Below are 20,356 nucleotides of genomic sequence, written 5' to 3'. Positions count from 1 at the left end.
CACAGCAAACCTCCCCCTAGGGAGCCCTAGTCTCAAACATCAGATCAACAGAATCTGACCCTACACTCTTCCTCATCTCTGTAAAGACACCATCCATCAAGTTTCTCAAGATAAAAATCCAGAATTACCCTTGATTCCTCCTTCTCCCCACCCCCTAACCTATGAGTAAGTTCTCTAAACTCCGGCCCTAAACTAAATCCCACATGGGCCCCCCTTCCTCTATCGTTACTACAAGCACACTAACCCAAACCTGGCCGAACCACAATAGCAGCCTCCTAACTGGCTGTCCTGCTTCCCTACGTGCTGCGCTCCGTAAGTAGGGTGACCTTTAAAAAATGTAAATCAGATAACGTGTCTCCCATTTAAAAATCTTCAATGGCTTCCAATCATACCTAGAATGAATTCCAAACTCATTAACCTGGCTTTCTAAGCCCTGTTCATCTGGCCCTATCCTACCTAGTCTCTCACCATTTTTCTCCTCATCCACTAACTCTCCACCCCCACTGACCATCTTCCAGTCCTTAAACATAACAATCCTGTATTTGCCTCAACGCTTCTACACAGCGATTCTTGCCTGGGAAGCTAAATTCCCCGAACCTTGGCTGAATGGCTTCTTCTGGTCCACAGATATCAACTGGAATGCCACCTCTTCAGGAGACCTCCCTTGGCCACCAAAGGTAACTTGCTATCTCAATATCTTACTTTAGTTCTCTGCATAACAACCTATAACTACATGGGTATTCTGTTTACTAGTTTATTGACTGCACCCCACCACAATGTCAGTCCCATTAGTGCAAAGACCACATCCATGCCCAAAAAATATTTACAGAATAAATGGCTAAAAACACAAAGGTTATCAAGTTGTCCTCAGAGTAAGTACCTATGAGTGTCATCTATCTGGTGGTACCACCAGTAACTATGCTACACAGAACACAACGTTGCATGTTTTTTTCCTATTTAACCTTCAGATACATTATGTAGTTACAATAACTGTTCTCACCTCCAGCTGAATGCCATGGGGAAAAACACAGAGAAAGGAATTCCAAAGAGGACACTGTGTGACTCAGTTAAAAGTTACAACGCAAGCTATGTAGTATTAGGCACATCATCCCACCTTTCTGAGCCTGCATTTCTTCATCTGAGAAATCAAAGATGAGGACTAGATCCACTGTCTTATCTTGAGAGTCATGCATCTCAAAAACATCCTCTGTTCAAGAGAGCACCAGATTCTTAAAAGGGTGCCGCTGGGCCCTCCTTGCCCTCCCCCAAGGTTTCTTCTAGCTCTACAATTCTGACCAAGAATCAAAATTACTAACACATATAAAAATAGCAGGAGCACCTTACATCAATGTTTCAATATAGTTGCCATAATTTCCCTGCAGGCACCACTCTAGGAATTGACTTTGATTTAAACAGATTAATAAGATTTAGAATCTGGTTATCACTGAAAATCAGAACAGTTTGCTAACAGCTATCAAAATAACCTTTAAAGAAAATAGATAAGAATGGCATCTATCAAAGATCAATATTAGGATTCTTATCGTCAAAAACAACTTAAATTATTCCTAAGGGCTGAGAGCAAAACCTATACTTATAGCTGGCTTACCTTAATGATAGATCTTTTTTTTTTAAGTGAACGTATTATTAATGTAGCTAACGAACCTAAATAATTAATGGAAATTGTGAGGTATTATAGGAATCCTGTACCCCAAGATACAAGCAATGGGTGGAATTTTTAAAATCTAATGATAACACCTGGTCAAATTTCTAGGATGTAGTAGCCTACCACAGCCATTGTAATACTGTTAAAACTGATCTGTCTACTTTAAAGAGGTAAGATACAAAATCAAAGAAAATAAATATGAACTTAAAGTTCCACCCTAAAGATAATGTTAAAGTAAGTAGGATAGAATCTTACTTTTCCAAGTAGGAAGGGTCCAATATCTCAAATGGCACGTGATTAACAGGACTTGGATGCTACAAACCAAAGGTCATCAACATACTAACACTTTACAAGAAATTACTAATAAAGGCTAAAGAACCAATGCTGGCAAAATATTTGCATAAGTAAATTAAAGTAAAGCAGATTCAAATTATTATATAATGACTTCTCATCCACCTGCTCTCTGATGTGACTTCTTAACTGTGGGAAAGAGAACCACCTATAGCAACTAACGTGGTATGGAATATTCACAAAATCCTTAGAGTGGTGTCACACTTGTGAATATCATCTATTGCGGGTTTTTTGTTTTTTGGGTTATTTTGGTGAGGAAGATGGCCCTGAGTGAACATCTGTTGCCAATCTTCCTCTTTTTGTTTGAGGAAGATTGTCTCTGAGCTAACATCTGTGCCAATCTTCCTCTCTTTTGTATGTGGGACGCCACCACAGCATGGCTGATGAGTGCTGTGTCGGTCCGCGCCTGGGATCCAAACTCACAAACCCTGGGCCACAGAAGCAGAGCATGAGAACTTAACCACTACACCACCAGCAGCCCTTATCATCTGTCATTTTTAACATTAACAACAACAAAAAAAGGTCCCAAACTGGTTCTAAGGCATAATGCATAAAAGTAGTATGTGTGTGTGTGTGTGTGTGTGTGTGTGTGTAGTGATAGACGTGGAAATTGAAATTGTTTTGATGTTGATATTTAATTCAACAAATGTTTGTTGACCACCTTTCACAGGATCTAAAGATCCAAAGACAGCTCAGACGTTTGGCCTGCTCTTGAAGAGCACAGTTTACCTTTTACTGACTGGGAATCCTCTCTGCCTCAATTTTACTTAACTGAGATTGAATAGGTAGAGTGCCTCAAATTCCACTTCTACCCTTAGCAGGCATTCTCTCTGCCCCAGCCTCCAACATCTGTGGGCTGGAATTGATGCTCAGATCAATCCCACTGGACACCCTTAGGAAAGAACTGATAGAAAAAGTCCTTTTTAAATTAGATGAGCTTATATCCCATTGTCCTGCTGTGTTCTTTTGAATTGGGCTGCCTTTCCCATTTCAGTGTGTAAAATTATGACAATTCACAGTGATTTAGGGTCTACTATGAAAACTGAATTTTTTTTAAAAAGAACAAGCTACCAACTACTTGTACCTTTCTATTTAGACCTTATTTTAAAAAGAAAGAGCTTTTAAAGAGTGTGTGTGATTAGAAATGAGGAAGCCAGCATTATCCTGAATCACAGGGATTAACTTATAAAACAAAAGGATAAGAAAACAGTAGGTAGTGAGAGCTTCAATTAAACGCTCTGGAATCAAAGCTCATTTTGACAAAGCCATCCTGTTCCAGGAGAGCTTGGGGAAGCTTGGGCAGGCCCCTCGGTACCAGGCAGGCAGAAGCTAAAGCAGAAGACTACCATCAGAGAGGGGTCTTTAGCCGACAGTCCCAAGCCCAACATCAGCAAGGGTAGGGTTACATCATTAGGGTTCTCACGGTCAAGTCAACGTAGTGATGTTGGTGGGACACAGCCCTAAAAAAGGCAGCAATACCAGGGAACCTCCCACAGAGAGGAAATCTAAGTAATTGATTGCTCCCCTCGGATCCATATTATTTTACCTGAAGATGTTCCTGTAAGCACACTCATCTCACCTCTAAGTGTTATTGTCTTATTTTGAGCTCAGGTTAAGAATAATGCTTTCAAACACCCTTAAAAGTCACAAGCACCATAATAAACAAGCAATTACCATCCAAGCAGAACTAAGAATAAAAAAAGTGTTTTTTAAAAAAATCACTTACCCCTTCACCAAGCTCTAAAAGTGGAACAGGTTTACATTTGCAACTTGAAACAACTATTTTGTCGCCACTGGAAGATGCTGTCACTAGAAAGTTATCTAAATGAAGAGTTATGGAGCATCAAACAAGCCATGAGCAGCTCTAGCACTAGGCTATCATTACAAGAACTGTGATAAGAGCAAGCACACTAACCAAGAAGACAAGTAACGAATACAGCCTATACATTAGCTTTCAAAACCGGCTCAGGTTACTAATTACTAAGACTAATTCTCTTTACTACTACTGCAGGGAAGAGCTAGCCTTTCTGGCTTTGCTGTCACTTGAAAGCTATTTAACCCATGTGAAATACTACTCCACTTTCAAAGAGTCTGCCAGAAGGTCTAATTTTATCCTTTAAGAGTGAGAGGATGATAAAAGCCACATCAGCAAATATCAGCCTTTCATCTATGAAAACTGTTCAAGACAGTTCTTTATTAACGCGGTGCTTGGTACCAATTTAAGCTAGGAAGCAAATATCCACATTAGTCTCCTAGTCTTCCACTAGAAAAGTAGACTGATATTTTCTCAGGACTGGAATTTTTGTGACAGACAGTGCCGATCATAAATGTATTAAGAATATTACAGTAAATACAGCAAATATAAATAAGTGTGGATTAATAGCAACTATTTATCTTATGGAAGACTTTTATTTTAACTTTCTTTCAATTAAATTTAATTTAAATTACTTAAAATATAATTTTATTTAATTATTCTGAAATTTTAATTTAATGTAAAACTATATTTACCTTATTTTACATAAATTTTAAGTGTAAAAATCAGTAAACACAAAATAGCATAGTATTTATTAAACTGTAATTAGTATTAAACTGTTATTAGTGTTAAACAGTATTTATCTTTAAACTGATTAGATTCAATAATATAACCAAGAACAAGAGTCTGATTTTGAGTCATAAATTAAAATATCAGAAGTTTAAATCTACGCTTTTTAACAAGCAACTTAGGACTTAGGACGTCCTAACTGCATTACTTTGGGTGATTTGCATAACACTGAGATATTTTGTGAATAGACCATAGATTCTAATTTTATTGTAATACTTGAGTTAAACAAACTCATTTCCACTTAGATATTACAGCATTGAGAACAATAAATCATTTCCCTTTCCTTGGCTTCTTCCTCTGTTTACCGCTACTTTCTCCTTAAATATAGGAAAGAAAGGACTGAAAGAAGATAACAGAGAACATAATCTAGCTACTTCTTTTATTTCTCATGTAGTTTTAGAAGTCACGATAAAGTCAGGAACATTATCTAGAGGACCAAAAAACGAAAAATCCCAGAAAACTAATCTCCATGGCAGCTCACCATGAGTGCCATTCTTGAAATCCATGCTGAGTGGACCCCAAGTAGCTGAGTCTGGGAAGTCCTTGTTCTTCAGTAACTAACCCCCACAGAAGGGATCAAGGCCTCATTAGGAATAAGACTATATGAGGGTTTCCAGTGCACATCTACTCATATAAGAAAACTACCAAGAAATAAGACCAGTTTCCAAAAGTCACACAACACTGCTTCATAGTCACACCAGTTTTGTTGATAGGCCATTAAGTGGTTTACCAGCAAATGCCAAGTCCTAATAAAACTCCTTGGAATAAAAATAAATCAAAAATAATAAATCTTACTAAGAACTGCTACTTTTCTCTTAAACAGTAACAGGGAAATTAAGCTCTACACACAATAAAAATCTAATATTAGAGAGAAGCAACTTCATATATTTGTCACTCTCTTTTAAAACATTTTCCCCCACTACATATCTGGAGAGCCCTTCAAAAATGTAGTCACTTCACCATGAGTTTGATTAATAGAGTACCAAAGAAATATATTTTGCTATTTTAATACAAAATCAAGGAATGTTGAAGAAGTAAATTTAATTCAATAATACGTCATTTTTGTTAAATATTTGAAATAATTAGGTTGAGCATGAAAACTTCTAATGTTTTTGTTCATGAATCAGTCACATTCTAAAGCTTTGATATTGTTACTTTCATCAGGAAGCAGAATATTAATAATTTGCTATGATCAGACACGCTAAAATTTAATTTGTTGTTTAAATGGTGTATGAGTTCCACAAAAGAACGATAATTTCTAGCATACCAAATATACAGAACATTTTGATACAAAGAGTGATCACTATTTTGTTTACAGCAGTGGCTTTAAACTGGAAGCTACTGGTATCTGGCAAGTGGAGGCCAGGAAGGTTTCTAAACATTCTACAATGCACAGACAGCCTCCATAATCAAGAATTATCTGGCCCAAAACGTCAACAGTGCAAGGCTGAGAAATCCTGATTTACAAGCTTCACTCCCTCAGTTATTTTATCCACATTTAGGAGCTTACTAAGTCAAGGAGGGTGTGAATCAGAAACATAAAAAGCTTAGGAAAAGTCCTCCAACCTCTGCTTCTGCCTTTGAGTTATCCTTAATTTTCAGACCAGATCCACAAATATCCAAATGTAGATGCAAAAACTCATTCCAAGGCCTTTCAGAATTTTTCCCACCACTACCTACTTTATTCCATTTGATTCAATTACAAACTTGATAACAAGACCAATTCTATGGTCTAGATCTAATAGCCTACATGTATTTTTTAATAGCAGTATTTTTCCAAGTAGTGAGTTGCAAGTAAAATTTTTTAAAACGCAATGAACAGAATATCAGTGTGCATTCATATGATGTACTCTTTATTAAACTCCTATTTCACTTTATCTTTCATAGTGATGCAAAATATATTTCTCATTATGGGTCACATGCAAAAATCTCATTGATACTGGTTGTTTGACCTAACAAAAAGTGGTTGTTAAAAAAAAAAAAGGATACTATTGCTGCTCCAACACAATGAGCTGATTCCACGTGGTGATGTGTGTGGGTTGAATTTATCCACCAACGTCATAGATGAGGCATCCCATATTTTAACATCATCTCCCGATGAAGCAAATCTGAGGTTTTCCTGCATGGCTGCACCTGCAAATAGTTTAAAACAATACATTTAAAACACAATTAAGGATAAGCCACAAAAAAAAATTAAACTGAAACATCTAATCTAAAACAAGTGGCTCTCCTTGTCCAGTTTTGTCTCAGAGAGTAGGCTGACCATGAAGTAGACGGAGTGCTCTAAAATGTAAACCAGTTCACATTCTCTTAGCTGACCCCTCCAATGGCTCTCCACAGCAATTATAATGCAATCCAAGCTGCATGCCTTACAGGACCTGGCCCCACCGTAACTCTCCTATCACTCTTCCCCGGGGCCAGGGCACCAGACTCAACTGGCATTCTTTCTTGCCTGCTGCCCCCTTAGCCTGGCATGCTCTTTCCCCAGATTGCCCAGTCATCTCCCTCACATCATTCCAGTCTCAGCTCAACTGTCTCCTCCTCAGAAAGGCCTTCCCCAACCCCACGGCTAGAGCAGCCCCATACCAGCTGTCCTTTATCCCATTACCTCGTTTCATTTTTTTCATGGCACTTCCTGCTGTCTGCAGTTCTTACTTGTTCTCATAATAACGTCTGTCTCCCCGACTTGGAACAAAACAAAGATCCTGAGCACAGAGATTTTGTCTTGTTTACCACCAGTCTTGAAACGTTCCTGGCACACAGTAGGTACTCAACAAGTAACTGCTGGATAGGCAACTTTTCCTAATCTTTTTAGAAATGTATGATAAACTGCAGCACCCCTGCAGGTCAGAATTCAGTCACTCCAGTTCTTCTAAATAACTCCAAAATGAGTAAATACAGCCAAACGCCCTTGTTCATACTATTTATTGACAGTATACAGTTCAAACACATAATTGTGACGAAGTGATTTCACAAACCAAGGCAATCTAGAAGACAGAAAGCAAGGAAGCTCCAGGCAGACACCTTAAAGAGGAGCAGGTAGTAAGGCATGACCAGCCAGAAAAGAATGCTCAAAAATACAGAGGAGAAGGGGGGAGGGAAGGGGACCCGTGGTGTGGACAGCGTAACAGCACAGCACAGCATTAGTGATGTCACAGACAGGTTCCCAAGTCATCAAAACCATCACATTTACATCCACTCCACCCTATTTCAGAGGACAAGTTAAAAGTATAAATTACAGGGCCCTTTGATTCTCAAGAGACAAAAAAAATTTTAATGTGTTTATAAAAAGGCTAAAACTTTTGTTAACTAGAAAAGTCACTTATGGGATTCATGCTTCATCAGATAAACAGTGCTACTAAAAGTCATTACAGTCACCTGTTGAAGCGCAGACAAAGTGTTTGGATTTGCTACCGAACACGTGCTCTTTTGGTTCCGACTCAAGGAACAATGAAGGGCCGGAAAGGTGATCTCTAAACCCAGTAAACACAACTGAAAGATGTCTGCTACAATCTTACTCCATTCCTGTTGGGCGGCGTGGAGTCGTGGAAAGATCACTTAGGCCAGAGCTCAGAAAAAGAGCGCTCAAACGATGTGCCTCAGAGTTAGGTGACAGTGACTCTAGCCGAGTCATTTAATGTGTTTCCTTCTCTGAAAGTGGAGCGAGAATGGGGACCATGCACCCACCTCCCTCGGTCTTCTGACACTTGAGTGCATTTAAGGAAAAGGCATGATGACATCACCCTCTCCAGGAGGGTCCCATCGCAAGCAGCTGTCGGGACACAGGGAGGTACCGGACGGCCCGCCCGGGACCTGGGGACAGCGGCGACGAGCAAATCCCACTACAACACTTGGCTTCAACAAACAAAAGTTCTCCAACTTCACACCAAAACTGCCTCTACTGGCAGGAGAACTGCTCAGCTGGGGGCACCTTGTAAAATGCATGAGACCCCATCTGCAAGGCTGACAGAAAGGGAACGGACGGTGGCGAAGCGGCAAACTTTCCAGAGAAGGCCCCCCCGGGCCGCCGCCCACCTACAGCAGCGACCCGGCCCGCTCTCCGGCCGCGCCGGCGCAGGCGGCTGGGCGTTCCCGGCCCGCGACCCCCGGGCACTTCCGCGACCCAGTCCCCGCGGCCGCGCCCCCGCCTGGGAACCGCCCGGAGCGCCGCGCCAGCCCGGGCGCGCGGGGTGCCGGGCCCTCCGACCCGCGCCCGGAGGAGGCTGCAGGGCGGGCAGGGTCCAAGAGTGTGCAAGGCCGCGGCGGGCAGCGGCCCGCTGTCCCCCGGGCCTCCGGAACCTCACCTCTCGGCAGCAGCACCCCGGGGGCCACAGCGCGGCCCTCTCCGGCGCTGGGCTTCCGGCTCCCGCCTGGACTGTTAAACTTCGGCGGCCGGAAGTCCCGCCCCCGCGCGGCGACACGAGGAGAGGCGCTGCCCGAAGCGGGGATTCGGGTTGGCGGGGCAGGGCTGGGGGCGGTGCTAGGCCTCAGGGCGGGGGTCGTTTTCCCGGCGCCAGGGCGGGAACTGCAGGCTGGGCGGCTCCCTACTTGCCCCAGCAGCGGCGCTTGAGCAACAGACCGCTGCTTCTTTGAAATTCATCTGTTTGTTGACTGCCTGCTGTATGTCAGGCACTCTGCTAGACTCTGGGTGCACCGTGATGGATTAGCCTGGGAAGAAGGGTACAGTGAATTCTTGTGGTCCCTGGCCTCGTGGAGCTTACAGTCCAGTATAGGAGGCAGACGTTAATAAATAATTACATACTTAAATGAAAAGTGAAACTGACAATCGCTTCAAAGGAAAGGAACAAAATATACGAAAGAGAAATGAACGTGGATATGGCTTTAGGAAAGGCTTCCCTGAAGAGGAAAGCATGGAGAGCAGATAATACCCCATGCAATCTACAAACCAAGGGACATGCTCAGAAAAGCTAAGCGGTAACCAAAAGCGTAAATGTCTAAGCTCTCTGACTTCAAAACCTATGATTTTTCTTCCGAATCATGCTGAAGGATCAGGAACATCAAACACCGTCTGGTTGAGAATTCTTTTGAAGGGGATGCTTCTCAGAGGAAAAAGGAGGAGCTGAACTGAGTTTTCAAATGCCCCGTCTACCAGAGCCTCTTTTTTTTTTAGCTTACCGACAATTTTTGCTAAGAATACTTATGATAAATATAGAGCATTTCTTCTGCAAACAGTGTTATTATTCTTTCATCACAAGCATATACTCAGAATTTGTTTCTGAGCTAGATACATAAGCCCCAGTTATTTGCACCCACGTTGTGAATAACTGGAAAATTCTGAGAAGTGCAATTTTTTCAGAGCAGAAATTGAAGTCCTGGCCAAGTTGTAAAGATTGATGGGGAGCTTCAAAAGGAGAAAGAGAGCAAGCAACAGCTGCCTTAATTGTATTGTCTGTAGTTCTTGTGATCATTAAATACAATTTCAGTAAGGATGGGGGCCAAGTAGTTGGGAAATAAGAAAACAGGGTAAGAGCAGGGAGAATCAGGGCAAACACGGAAAAGACAATAAACTAAATCTCTGAAAAATTGAAGCCAGTAGGAAAATGGAGACCAGGATATACAAAACAATATATGATATAATAATACGTATCATGTAATATATACATATTATATATTATATAATATAATAACAAATATCATATAGATATTATTTATTGAACACATACTTTCCTAAGCACTGTACATATGTATGTGTGTATAGATATGTATATAATGTGTATATGTATACTATGTATATATATAACTTCATCTTTCTAAAAGCGTCTATGTACTATTATATGTCCCCATTGTATATATGAAGAAACAGAGGTTAAGTAACTTGCCCAAGGTCACACAGTTAAGAAATGGTATGCACAGGAGTTAAACTCAGAACCATAAGATTACAAAGACCATGCTCCCAGCCATTATGCTGTATAGACAAGAGCCAGAACACACCATAAAGGGCCAAATGTTAACCTCCACTCCCTCTCCCTGCTGGTACCACATCCCCATCAGACCTTATACGGTCCTGGAACGATCCTGTCATTCTTTTGCTGCCTCTGTGTCTGTGTGCATACTGTTTCCTGGTTCTGTATAATACAGTCTACAAGCCATAGAAGACAAATGTTGGAAACCTCACTAATACAAATTATATAAACACATATACAGCTTTCCCAAAGTAAACATCAAGACCAAGTATATTTCTAGAGACAGATATTTTCTAACAAAACAAGGGTCAATAAAACCAGAAGCCATATCAATATATATGTGACCAATAACAGAAGTTAAAGTACATGCAGAATAAATGTCAGAACTAAAGGAGAAAAGTCATATCCATAATCATTGTTGGAGACTTTAAGAGAATTCTCTCAGTAATTGATAGAACATCCAGATAAGAAAAACATCAGTAAAGATGTGAAAGACCTGAACACTATCAAATATTTTAATTGACATTTGTAGAACACTATACCCAACCTCTGCAGGATGAACATTCTTTTCAAATACACATGGAGCATTTACAAAGACAGACTATATACCAAGTCGTTAAACAACTCTCAATAGATTTTAAGAGAATAAATCTTACAGAGTATGTTCTCTGATCACAGTAGAATTAAATAGAAAACAATAAAGCATCTAGAAAAGTCCCAAACATCTGAAAATTAAAGAGCTTTACTTCTAAACAACTCATAGGTCAAAAGAAATCAAATCACAAATAAATTAGAAAATATTCCAACTGATGATAAGTAAAATGCAATATATAAAAATTTATGGAATTCAGCTAAAGCAGTGCTTATAGAGAAATATATAGGTTTAAAGGTCTATATTATGAAAAAAGAAAGCTCCAAAATCAATAAGGAACCTAGAAAAAGAAGAGAAAATTAAACAAAAAGTAAAAATTAGAGTAGAGAACAATGAAAGTGAAAACAAATGAAAGCAGAGAAAAATCAATGAATCTAGAATCTGATTCTTTGATATGATTAATAAAATTGATAAACTTCTAGCTAGGTTTATCAAGAAGAAAGAGAAAACGTAAATTACCAGTATGAGAATTGAAAGAAAGTCCATCAATACAGAACCAAAAGATATTTTAAAAGGTAATAAGGGAACAATATGAAAACTTTATGCCAATAAATTTGATAACAAATAAAATGGACAAATATCTTGAAGATACAAATATTAAAACCGACACAAGAAGAAATGGATAACATGACTAGTCCTATATGTACTACGGAAATTGAATTCGTAATTAAGAAACCTCTCCCACAAAGAAAACCCCAGGATCACATGGCTTCACTGCTGAATTCTATCAAACACGTAAGAGAGAAATAATACCAATCCAAAGCAAACTTTTTCTAAAAGCAGAAGAGGAGGGAATATCTCCTAAACTCATTGTTTTTAAGGGCAATATTACTCTGATACTAAAACCAGATGAAGACATTACAAGAAATAACTGATTCAGATTTCTCATACTTAGAGACAAAAATTATATATATATATGCAAATTAAATATGGTAACATAAAAAAGAATTATTATACATCATGACCGAGTAAGGTTTATTCCAAAAATGCAAGGTGGTTTAATATTCAAAAATTAATTAACATAATTCACTATATTAACAAAATAAAAGGAGAATAGCCATATAATTATGCCAATAGACAAAACAAAAGCACTTGAAAAAATTCAGCATCCGTTCATGATTAACAGCTCTCAGCAAACTAGGGAAAAAAGGAAGGAAATATCTCCAATTGGTTCAAGAATATCCATAAAAGGCCCACAGGTAGCACTATACTTAATTGTGAAAGACTGAATGCTTTTCTCCTAAGACTGAGAAAAATACAAGGATGCTCAGTCTCATTACTATTCAACAGTCTTCGGAAGCCCTAGCCAGTGCAATAAGACAAAAAAATTTAAAAAACTAAAAGCATACAGAATTGAAAGGAGAAGTAAAACTCTCTGCATTTGCTGACAATATGACTGTGCACTGGAAAATCATAAGGAATACAGAAAAGAGCACCTAGAACCAATAAGTGAATTTAGCAAGGCCTATGCAAAGTCAACAGACAAAAATAAAGTAGTATTTCTATATACTAGAATAAATGGAAAATGAAATAAAAATTACAATTCCATTTCCAATATCATCCAAAAGCATGAAATACTTACAGTTGATTTAATAAAATATGTTTGGTAACTAGACTTTGAAAACCGTTAAACATTATTGAGAAGAGTTAAAGACCTAAATAAATAGAGAGCTATATCATATTAATGAGATGGAAAATAATATTGCTAGAATGTTGATTTTTTCCTGATTAATCTATATATTCATCTTAATCTCCACAAAATTCCAGCAGGTTTATTTTGCATGTGTGCAAATTGACAGGCTAATTCAAAAATTTGCATTGGAATGCAAACAACCTAGCCAAAACATTTTTTTAAAAAAAGATAAAGTCGGAGGACCTATACCTGATATCAATCTAGATTTATTGCAAACTAATCCGTAGTGACAATAGGCAGTGTAGCACTTGCCTGGGTGGAGGAAGGAATGAATGGACCGTAAAGGAGTCAAGGAAACAATTGGTGGTAGTGATGTCCTTGACTTACAAGAGAAAAACAAAATTAATTATTTTTAAAAAGACACACCAAAATACGTAATTGTCAAATTTCAGAACACTGGCCTGAGAGAGATTTTAAACATTCCCCAAAACGAAGGAAAAAAAAAGATGTTACTAAATGAATTTCAAGAACCAGAATGGCTTCCATGTTCTTAATAGTAGCACCAGAATTTACAAGACAATGGAACGATGCCTTCATATTTCTGAGCAGAAATGATTATGGACTTAAAATAATCTAGTCATATTATCATTCAATGTAAGGGAGGAATAAAAACATTTCAGACATGTAAATTCCCAAGAAATTTACCTCCCATGTACAGTATCAGGAAGTTACTTGAGGAGGTACTCCACCAAAACAAAGGAGTAAACTGAAAGAGAGGAAGAGGAGGAATCCATCTGAGAAATGAAAAGGGAATCCCCCGGATGTAAGGGAATAAAAATCCCAGGATAATAACTGGGCACTGGGCCTTAAGAACAACCAGTCCAGACAGCAGGCCAAGAGGCTCCAGCAGTGCTGCTGTCCAAAATAAAAACATACAAGCACATGCAGACACATGCATACACACACACACACACGTATCTGACATGTTTAATTGTAGTAAGAAGAGATTACAGAGCTAGGGGAAACTGGGAGAGAGGAGGTTAGAGGCTTAATTCACGATCAAATCCATAGAAAACTAGAAAACCAATCAACCAACCAAACAATAAAGAAAAACTAACACCAGGGAAACAAAAAGTTGTTCAAGAAAGGAGAAATGAAAACAGAAACCATAATATACCACATAACTGCTATGAATAATAATTACACAGTAATAAAAAGTGAACATGGAATGTTCATTTAACCAAGATGTTGATACAACTCTATTGAGTTGATAGAGAGATGGGAAGTGTGCTGCTGCATGTAGATGGGATGGAGGAGGGTGCTGTAAGAACTGATTCCTTATATTTTATGGCGGAAAGTCAATAGATAAAACCAAAAACTGGACAAAATAATCATGAGTTAGCTTACTATTCAGACAGATGGAGATCAACAACAAATGACACAGCAGAAGAGTTGAAAGGGTTGCCTCTGGGGAAGTAGAAAGAGGTGGACAGGGACAGGGGACTGTTTTCTGTTTTGTTTTGTTTTAAGCCGTTTGGTTTCATGTACTTTTCTTTAACTTACTGCAATGTATCTGGTTTTTGTGTTTTTTTGAGTAAACTAAATTTTAAAAGAAAAAAATTTTAAGTGCAATATTGACCATTCATATTTTAAAGCATCAAAATTTAGAAAGGACAGAACAGCCAGATAATATGTTTTTTAGTGGTTTTCAAAGACATGCCAAAAAGTCGTGGTGTTTGTCGTTATTCTGTCAACCTACGTTTGTGGGCCTTCCAAGTTCCCAGCAAACAGTGCTGGGTATTTCAGTCACTAAGAAGAGCAACATCCCTACCTTGGAGAAGCTCAGATTATACCAAAGTAACAGATACTAGTGATACAAAGTGACAAATGCTATGAGATTTATCAAGTGCTGGACAGTCATGGCCAAGGAAGGAATTAGTTCTGTCTAAGGGACTAGGAATGGTTTCAAAAGGTGGTAAGATGACATATGCCTAAGAATTTAAGGTTTTCAGATTCTGGTAGGGATCCTATTAAGTGAACATCTGCATCCCTTCCCCCTTCCACCCCTTCCCCACAACCCTCCCTCCACCCACCCCCACCCTTGGTTCCTTTGGGACCCTGCTGCCCCACATGGATCAAGAATGAATGTCTCCAGTCGAAGTCCCTTACCTGAGTGCAGACCCATGTACTTAACTGCTACCATCTTCACCAAGTCACGCAACCAGCTGTCTGCCAAACGATTTCCTCTTTCATAGCTCCTCATAGCACACAAACACTCAAACCAGACACTTGTAAGTCAACTCTGACTTGCCTTTCTTCCTTCCCTCCTTCACACAAACATCCAAGTAGGTAATCATGAAACCCAGTCTGTTTTATTGATGAATAACTCTCAGATCTGCCCACTTCCTCATCCCATTGCTATCTTGATTTAGATCATCCTTGACTCTTGACTGGCTTGTTGAAACAGTCTCCTCCTAATCTCCTTTCCTGACTACTTTTATCCCTCCAACTATCCTCCCAAACTCCTACCACAGTGCTTTTCATAAAACTCCTACCACAATGCTTTTCATAAAATGTAACGTGCCGTGAGGCCTGGTGCTGAAGTTTGGAGCACTCCACTTCAGTGGCTGGGATTCAGTTCCTGGGCTCGGACCTGCACTACTCATCGGTGGCCATGCTGTGGTGATGACCTACATACAAAATAGAGAAAGATTGTCACAGATGTTAGCTCAGGGAGAATCTTCCGCAGCAAAAACAAAAAGCAAATTTGAGCACATGACTGCCCTCTTCAACACCTAGGCCCCTAAAATAGGGTCCAAACTCTTCTACATGGCCTCCTAGGCCTTTCACACTGCCTCATGCTGACATCTCCAGCTCTTCTCCGGCCACCTTTCCAGCCTTACTGACCAGATATGCCGTGCGTCACCCTATCCACCCTATGCCTTTGCTGTTGCCTCTGCTTAGAACGTGTCCCTCTGCCTCCCTCCAATTTGATCAGATGGCAGGAGCTGAGAAACTGTCCCTCCCTGCTGGGTGCTGCCACAGCATCCTGTGCCCACCCCCATGGACTGTAAATCATGTATCTACTCATCGGCCCCACTCACTAGGCTCAAAGCTCAGGAGCACAGTGCCTGCATATGAAAAATGTATCTTTGTGTCCCCAGTTCCTAGTATGATGCCTGACACAAAGAAGATACTTAATAAATGTTTAATGAATGAATGAATGCATGCATGAATCTGTTTTTCAGAATCTGTTTTTAGAATTTAGCAGTAAACTGGAAAATGGATTGTCAGTAGGGAGTCTGAAAGCATGTCCACTAGTTAAGAGCTAATTGACATATTCCAGCAAGATGAAGAGAGCTTGGACTCAGGCAGAATGGAAATAAGGAATCAGAATCAAGAGACTTTTGTTCAAAAAAACAAAAGATATTTTATGAGCAAACGCAATTGATTGAGCACTGTGTATTTTCTGAAGGATGGCTCTAGTGTTTTAAATTTAGACAAAGGGCTGGAAAGCCAGAAATACTCCGTGAGAAGCAATCAATCAACAGACTTCACGAAAGTGAGTGGAGGTGATTGAAGTAGACGGAGAGGTTAGCAAGGCGTCTAGACTTTCTGGTACAAAAATAAAAGAGAGTGTTTTAACTGCCAAGAATCAAGAGACTGACAAGGAGAGCAAAGATTTTAGTGCAGAGGATGTAATAACTGAAAAAGTTTGCTTCATCCCTTAATATAGTAATAAAATTTGCAGACAGCCTACAATACTATACTGACTGCGAAATTATACATTGTATAAGCTGCCTTCTATTTTGATGAGAGAGGTATAAAAGTAAGCAAGCAAGTTTCCGGGATTTATTAGGAATAACTAACTTCCAGGGCATGTCAAAAGATCAGTGCAGCCTCATCCCATTAACACTTGACATCTCTGGAGCCGTAACATGAAGGTAACACTAAAGGTCTCCCTGAAACGTGGAAAGATTCTGTTATGATGTCTGTGCTGTTAGCCAAAGTGTGGGGAAGAGAAAGGAATAGATATTTCCTAGGAACCCAATATGTGTAGCGCACCATGGGTCACATGCGTCTGTCCTCTACCTCCACTTTTTAAAAATAAGCATGAATTATTATGCTGTCGTAACTGGTTTGGGGAAATTCTTTTTGGAGACTGTTTTCTTCGAAAACAATGAATGCTTGTAAATATGTTATTTTCTAAATAGGTAATAAATACATGTTGTAAAACATATAATCATTGCAAATAGGTAGAGTTAAAAATAAATCTTCCCCACCCTTGATACTGAGCTGCAATTTCTTCTCTCTAGTACAATAAAAATAATTTCTCATACATCTTTCTAAGAATATTCTATGCATATGTACAATTTTATATAATTGATTCAAAATCAATATACACTGAACACAAACATTAGCTTACTATGCATCTGTTCTGTCCTTTATTTTCGTTCACTTAACAATATTTCTAGGAGAGTTCCCCCATTTTAGTACATACTGGTCTCATTCCTTTTTCTGGTCATATAATATTCCACTGTGTGAATGTACCATGTTTTGTTTAGCAAAGCCTCTGTCAGTGAGTATTAAAGATGTTTTCACATATTCTTTATATGTACGTAATTTCCCATGCATACAAGTAGAACTATATATGCTAGCATTGTTCAAGAGTAATATAATGTAAGCAACATATTTAATTTTAAATGTTCTAGCAGCCACATTTAAAAAAGTAAAAACAAAATGGAATTAATTTTAAAAAGTATTTTATTTAACCTCCTAGCTCCCAAATATTATCATTTCAACATGTAAATCAATATAAAAAATTAGTAGTGAGATATTTTACATTCTTTTACTTATACTAAGTCTTTGAAATTCAGTGTGGATTTTATTCTTCAAGTACATCTCAGTTCACATGAGCCACATTTCCAGTACTCAGTAACCAGACGTGGCCATTGGCTACCATATTGGACAGCAAATGTCTATACATTCCCAGAGGTGGAATTGCTCAAAAGAGTATGTGTTGACATGTTTAAGGCTGTTGCCAAATTACCTTTCAAAGAAGTTGTACCTATTTACATTCTGCTTAACAATGCATGCAGTGCCTGCTTTCCCATATCATTTGTCAGTCAGGCAAAAAATAGTATATCACTGAGTTTTAATTTGCATCTATTTTATTACAAATGAGATTGAACATCTTTTTATATGTTTAAGCTATTTGTATTTCCTTTGCAGTGGACTATTTTTATGTCCTTTGTCAATATATTTTTTACTGGATTGGTCTTTTTCCTCCTTGTTATATGAGAGGATAAAAATAATTTCTTTATCTACCAGAAATGTTGCAAATATTTTTTCCAGTTTACCTGCTTTTGGCTTTGGTTATGGTATTATTTTGCCATGCAAAAATGTTGATATTTTATGCAGTCAAAATATCAATCTTTTATGGCTTCTCGATTTTGTCATACTTATAGAGGTCTTTCTCTCTCTAAAATCATTAAAAAATCTTTTCCTTGACCGCTTCTAATCCTCAAAATAAAGAAACTGATGTTATTATTTTCGTTTTGCAGATGAGAGAATGGATACTTAGAGAAATACAGTATTCCCCCCATATCCACAGGGGAAACATTCCAAAACCCTTGAGTGGATGCCTGAAACTGTGGATAGCAGCAGACTCTATATATACTAAGTTTTTTTCAAACATACATACCTATGATAAAGTTTAATTTACAAACTAGGCACAGTAAGAAATTAACAACAGTAACTAGTAATAAAATAGAACAACTATAACAACATACTGTAACAACCTATTGATAACTGAGATAGCTACTAAGTGACCAATGGGCAAGTAGTGTATACATCGTGGATACACTGCAAAAAAGAATGATTCACATCCCAGGTGAGATAGAGTGGGATGGTGTGAGATTTCATCATGCTACTCATAACGGCACACAATTTAAAACTTAAGAATTGTCTATTTCTGGAATTTTCCATTTAATTTTTTCAGACCTCAGTTGACCACAAGTAATTAAAACCATGGAAAGCAAAACTAGAGATAAGGTGGGGCTGCTGTATTAAACAAATTGCTTAAAGACACCAAACTAACAAATGGCAGAGCTAATATTCAAATCAAATCAGTCTAACCCTAATGACTATGCTTGCTCTTTTGGCTAAACTGTAATGGTCAATATAATCTGTGTCAGATGTCTCACTATTGTCTACTTCTTTCAGGACTATATGAAATATATCATTATTATTAATAACCAAAACATTGCATTAATTCTAACACTATATTCACACAAATTTCCAGATAAATAGAAATTAGCATTTGGGGCATTCCCAAATGTTGTAAGGATGACTGACCTGCTTTGGGTGGAAGAAACCCCAAGGATAATCAACTGGAATGGAGCAATCAGGGAAGACTAACACACAGGGATGATGACATTTGATCAGTGTCATAAAGGAAAGGTAGAAATTGGACATGGAGAGAAAATAAAAAGATAAAATCAGAGAGAATGAACAGAAAACATTCAAGAGTTGAGTTTATTGAGCTGAAAGGCAGAACAAATAACAATCTTCAGTGAGACCATAAAAAGCCTTGACTTCCAGACCTAAGGGTTTGGATATTTTTATGTGAATAGCCAGAAGTCACTGATAGATTTTGAAAAAGGTAGTGACATGATTCAGAAAGATTAATCTCGCTGGAGTCTGTAAGAGCTACTGGAGAGAGAGGGGAGAGAGAGAGAGAGAAAAAGGGGAGAAAAGAGTAGCTCATTAGGGTCCTGGAGAGGAGAATTAATCCATCTCATTATTGTGTTACACAATTATGTTATATTCCTATTACTCATCTTTTCACTAAATTTTACTCCAAATGACAAATTGGGTTGTTTTCAAAACTCAGATTTGTCCTTAAAGACATGGATTCTTGCCCCTTCAAGCTCTGAGGCAAATTCAAAAGAGAAATTTCAGAAATGTCTTGCAGTAACAACTCTGCCAGGATAAATGTACAGCCTCCCAAAGTGAATACCTTGGAAAACATTCCAGTGTTTTTATCTTATTTTCTTTAAAAGAAAAAAAGTCACTTTAGAATCTTATCTCATGCCAAAAACAAATTTCAATTACCATAAGGGAAAAGAAAGTCTGCCTTTCTTATGTGTGACTTTTAGGGAATACATACATCTTATTCCATATGTTTATTTAATAGGTGAGCCTCTTCAAAAGGAAGACTAGTCTGTGGGGGTTCCTCTTCATTTCAAATCAATATCTGTCAGAGTTGAGTCTAAAAAGCTGACAGGATTTCAACTGCAAACTGGCTTCCACTAGCGTCATTCAACAGATTGTAGACATCTGTTGTTTTTGGTTGCCCTCCACTCCTACCATATATTCTGGAAAGAGTGCCTCTTCCTCTTCCTTCTCTTGTATTTATTCCTTCTCTCTCAAACTATGTGATTTTGGCAGCATAACCATTCACAGTACCAACCCCCTGGCCTAGGAGTAGGCTCATGACACCTGCTAGCTTGACCAACCAGAGTCTTTC

At 38.5% G+C, this 20,356-nt stretch overlaps 1 protein-coding gene across 11 annotated transcripts in view; it reads right to left on the bottom strand.

Annotated features, from left to right (window-relative positions):
- Positions 1–9,063, bottom strand: part of NEDD1 (NEDD1 gamma-tubulin ring complex targeting factor) — a 45,968-nt gene extending 36,905 nt beyond the window's left edge. For 5 of the 11 annotated variants that reach the window (XM_014835042.3, XM_070507116.1, XM_070507118.1 and 2 more), the window contains exons 1-2: positions 8,921–8,969; positions 6,606–6,749 (exon numbers count right to left, since the gene is read on the bottom strand). Coding sequence is in view for 4 of the 11 variants with exons in the window: in XM_014835044.3 (XP_014690530.1) it covers positions 3,741–3,835; positions 6,606–6,741 (231 nt within the window). In the remaining 7 variants the exon portion in view is untranslated. Of the gene's footprint in view, positions 1–3,740; positions 3,836–6,605; positions 6,750–8,920 lie in introns of those variants that run through there. The other 6 variants (XM_014835044.3, XM_070507120.1, XM_070507112.1 and 3 more) reach the window with 4 other exon arrangements.
- Between the last annotated feature and the right edge of the window lie 11,293 nt (positions 9,064–20,356).

The sequence above is a fragment of the Equus asinus genome, chromosome 4, assembly GCF_041296235.1.
Source record: "Equus asinus isolate D_3611 breed Donkey chromosome 4, EquAss-T2T_v2, whole genome shotgun sequence".
NCBI lineage: Eukaryota > Metazoa > Chordata > Mammalia > Perissodactyla > Equidae > Equus > Equus asinus.
This window is presented reverse-complemented; position numbering and strand designations above follow the sequence as displayed.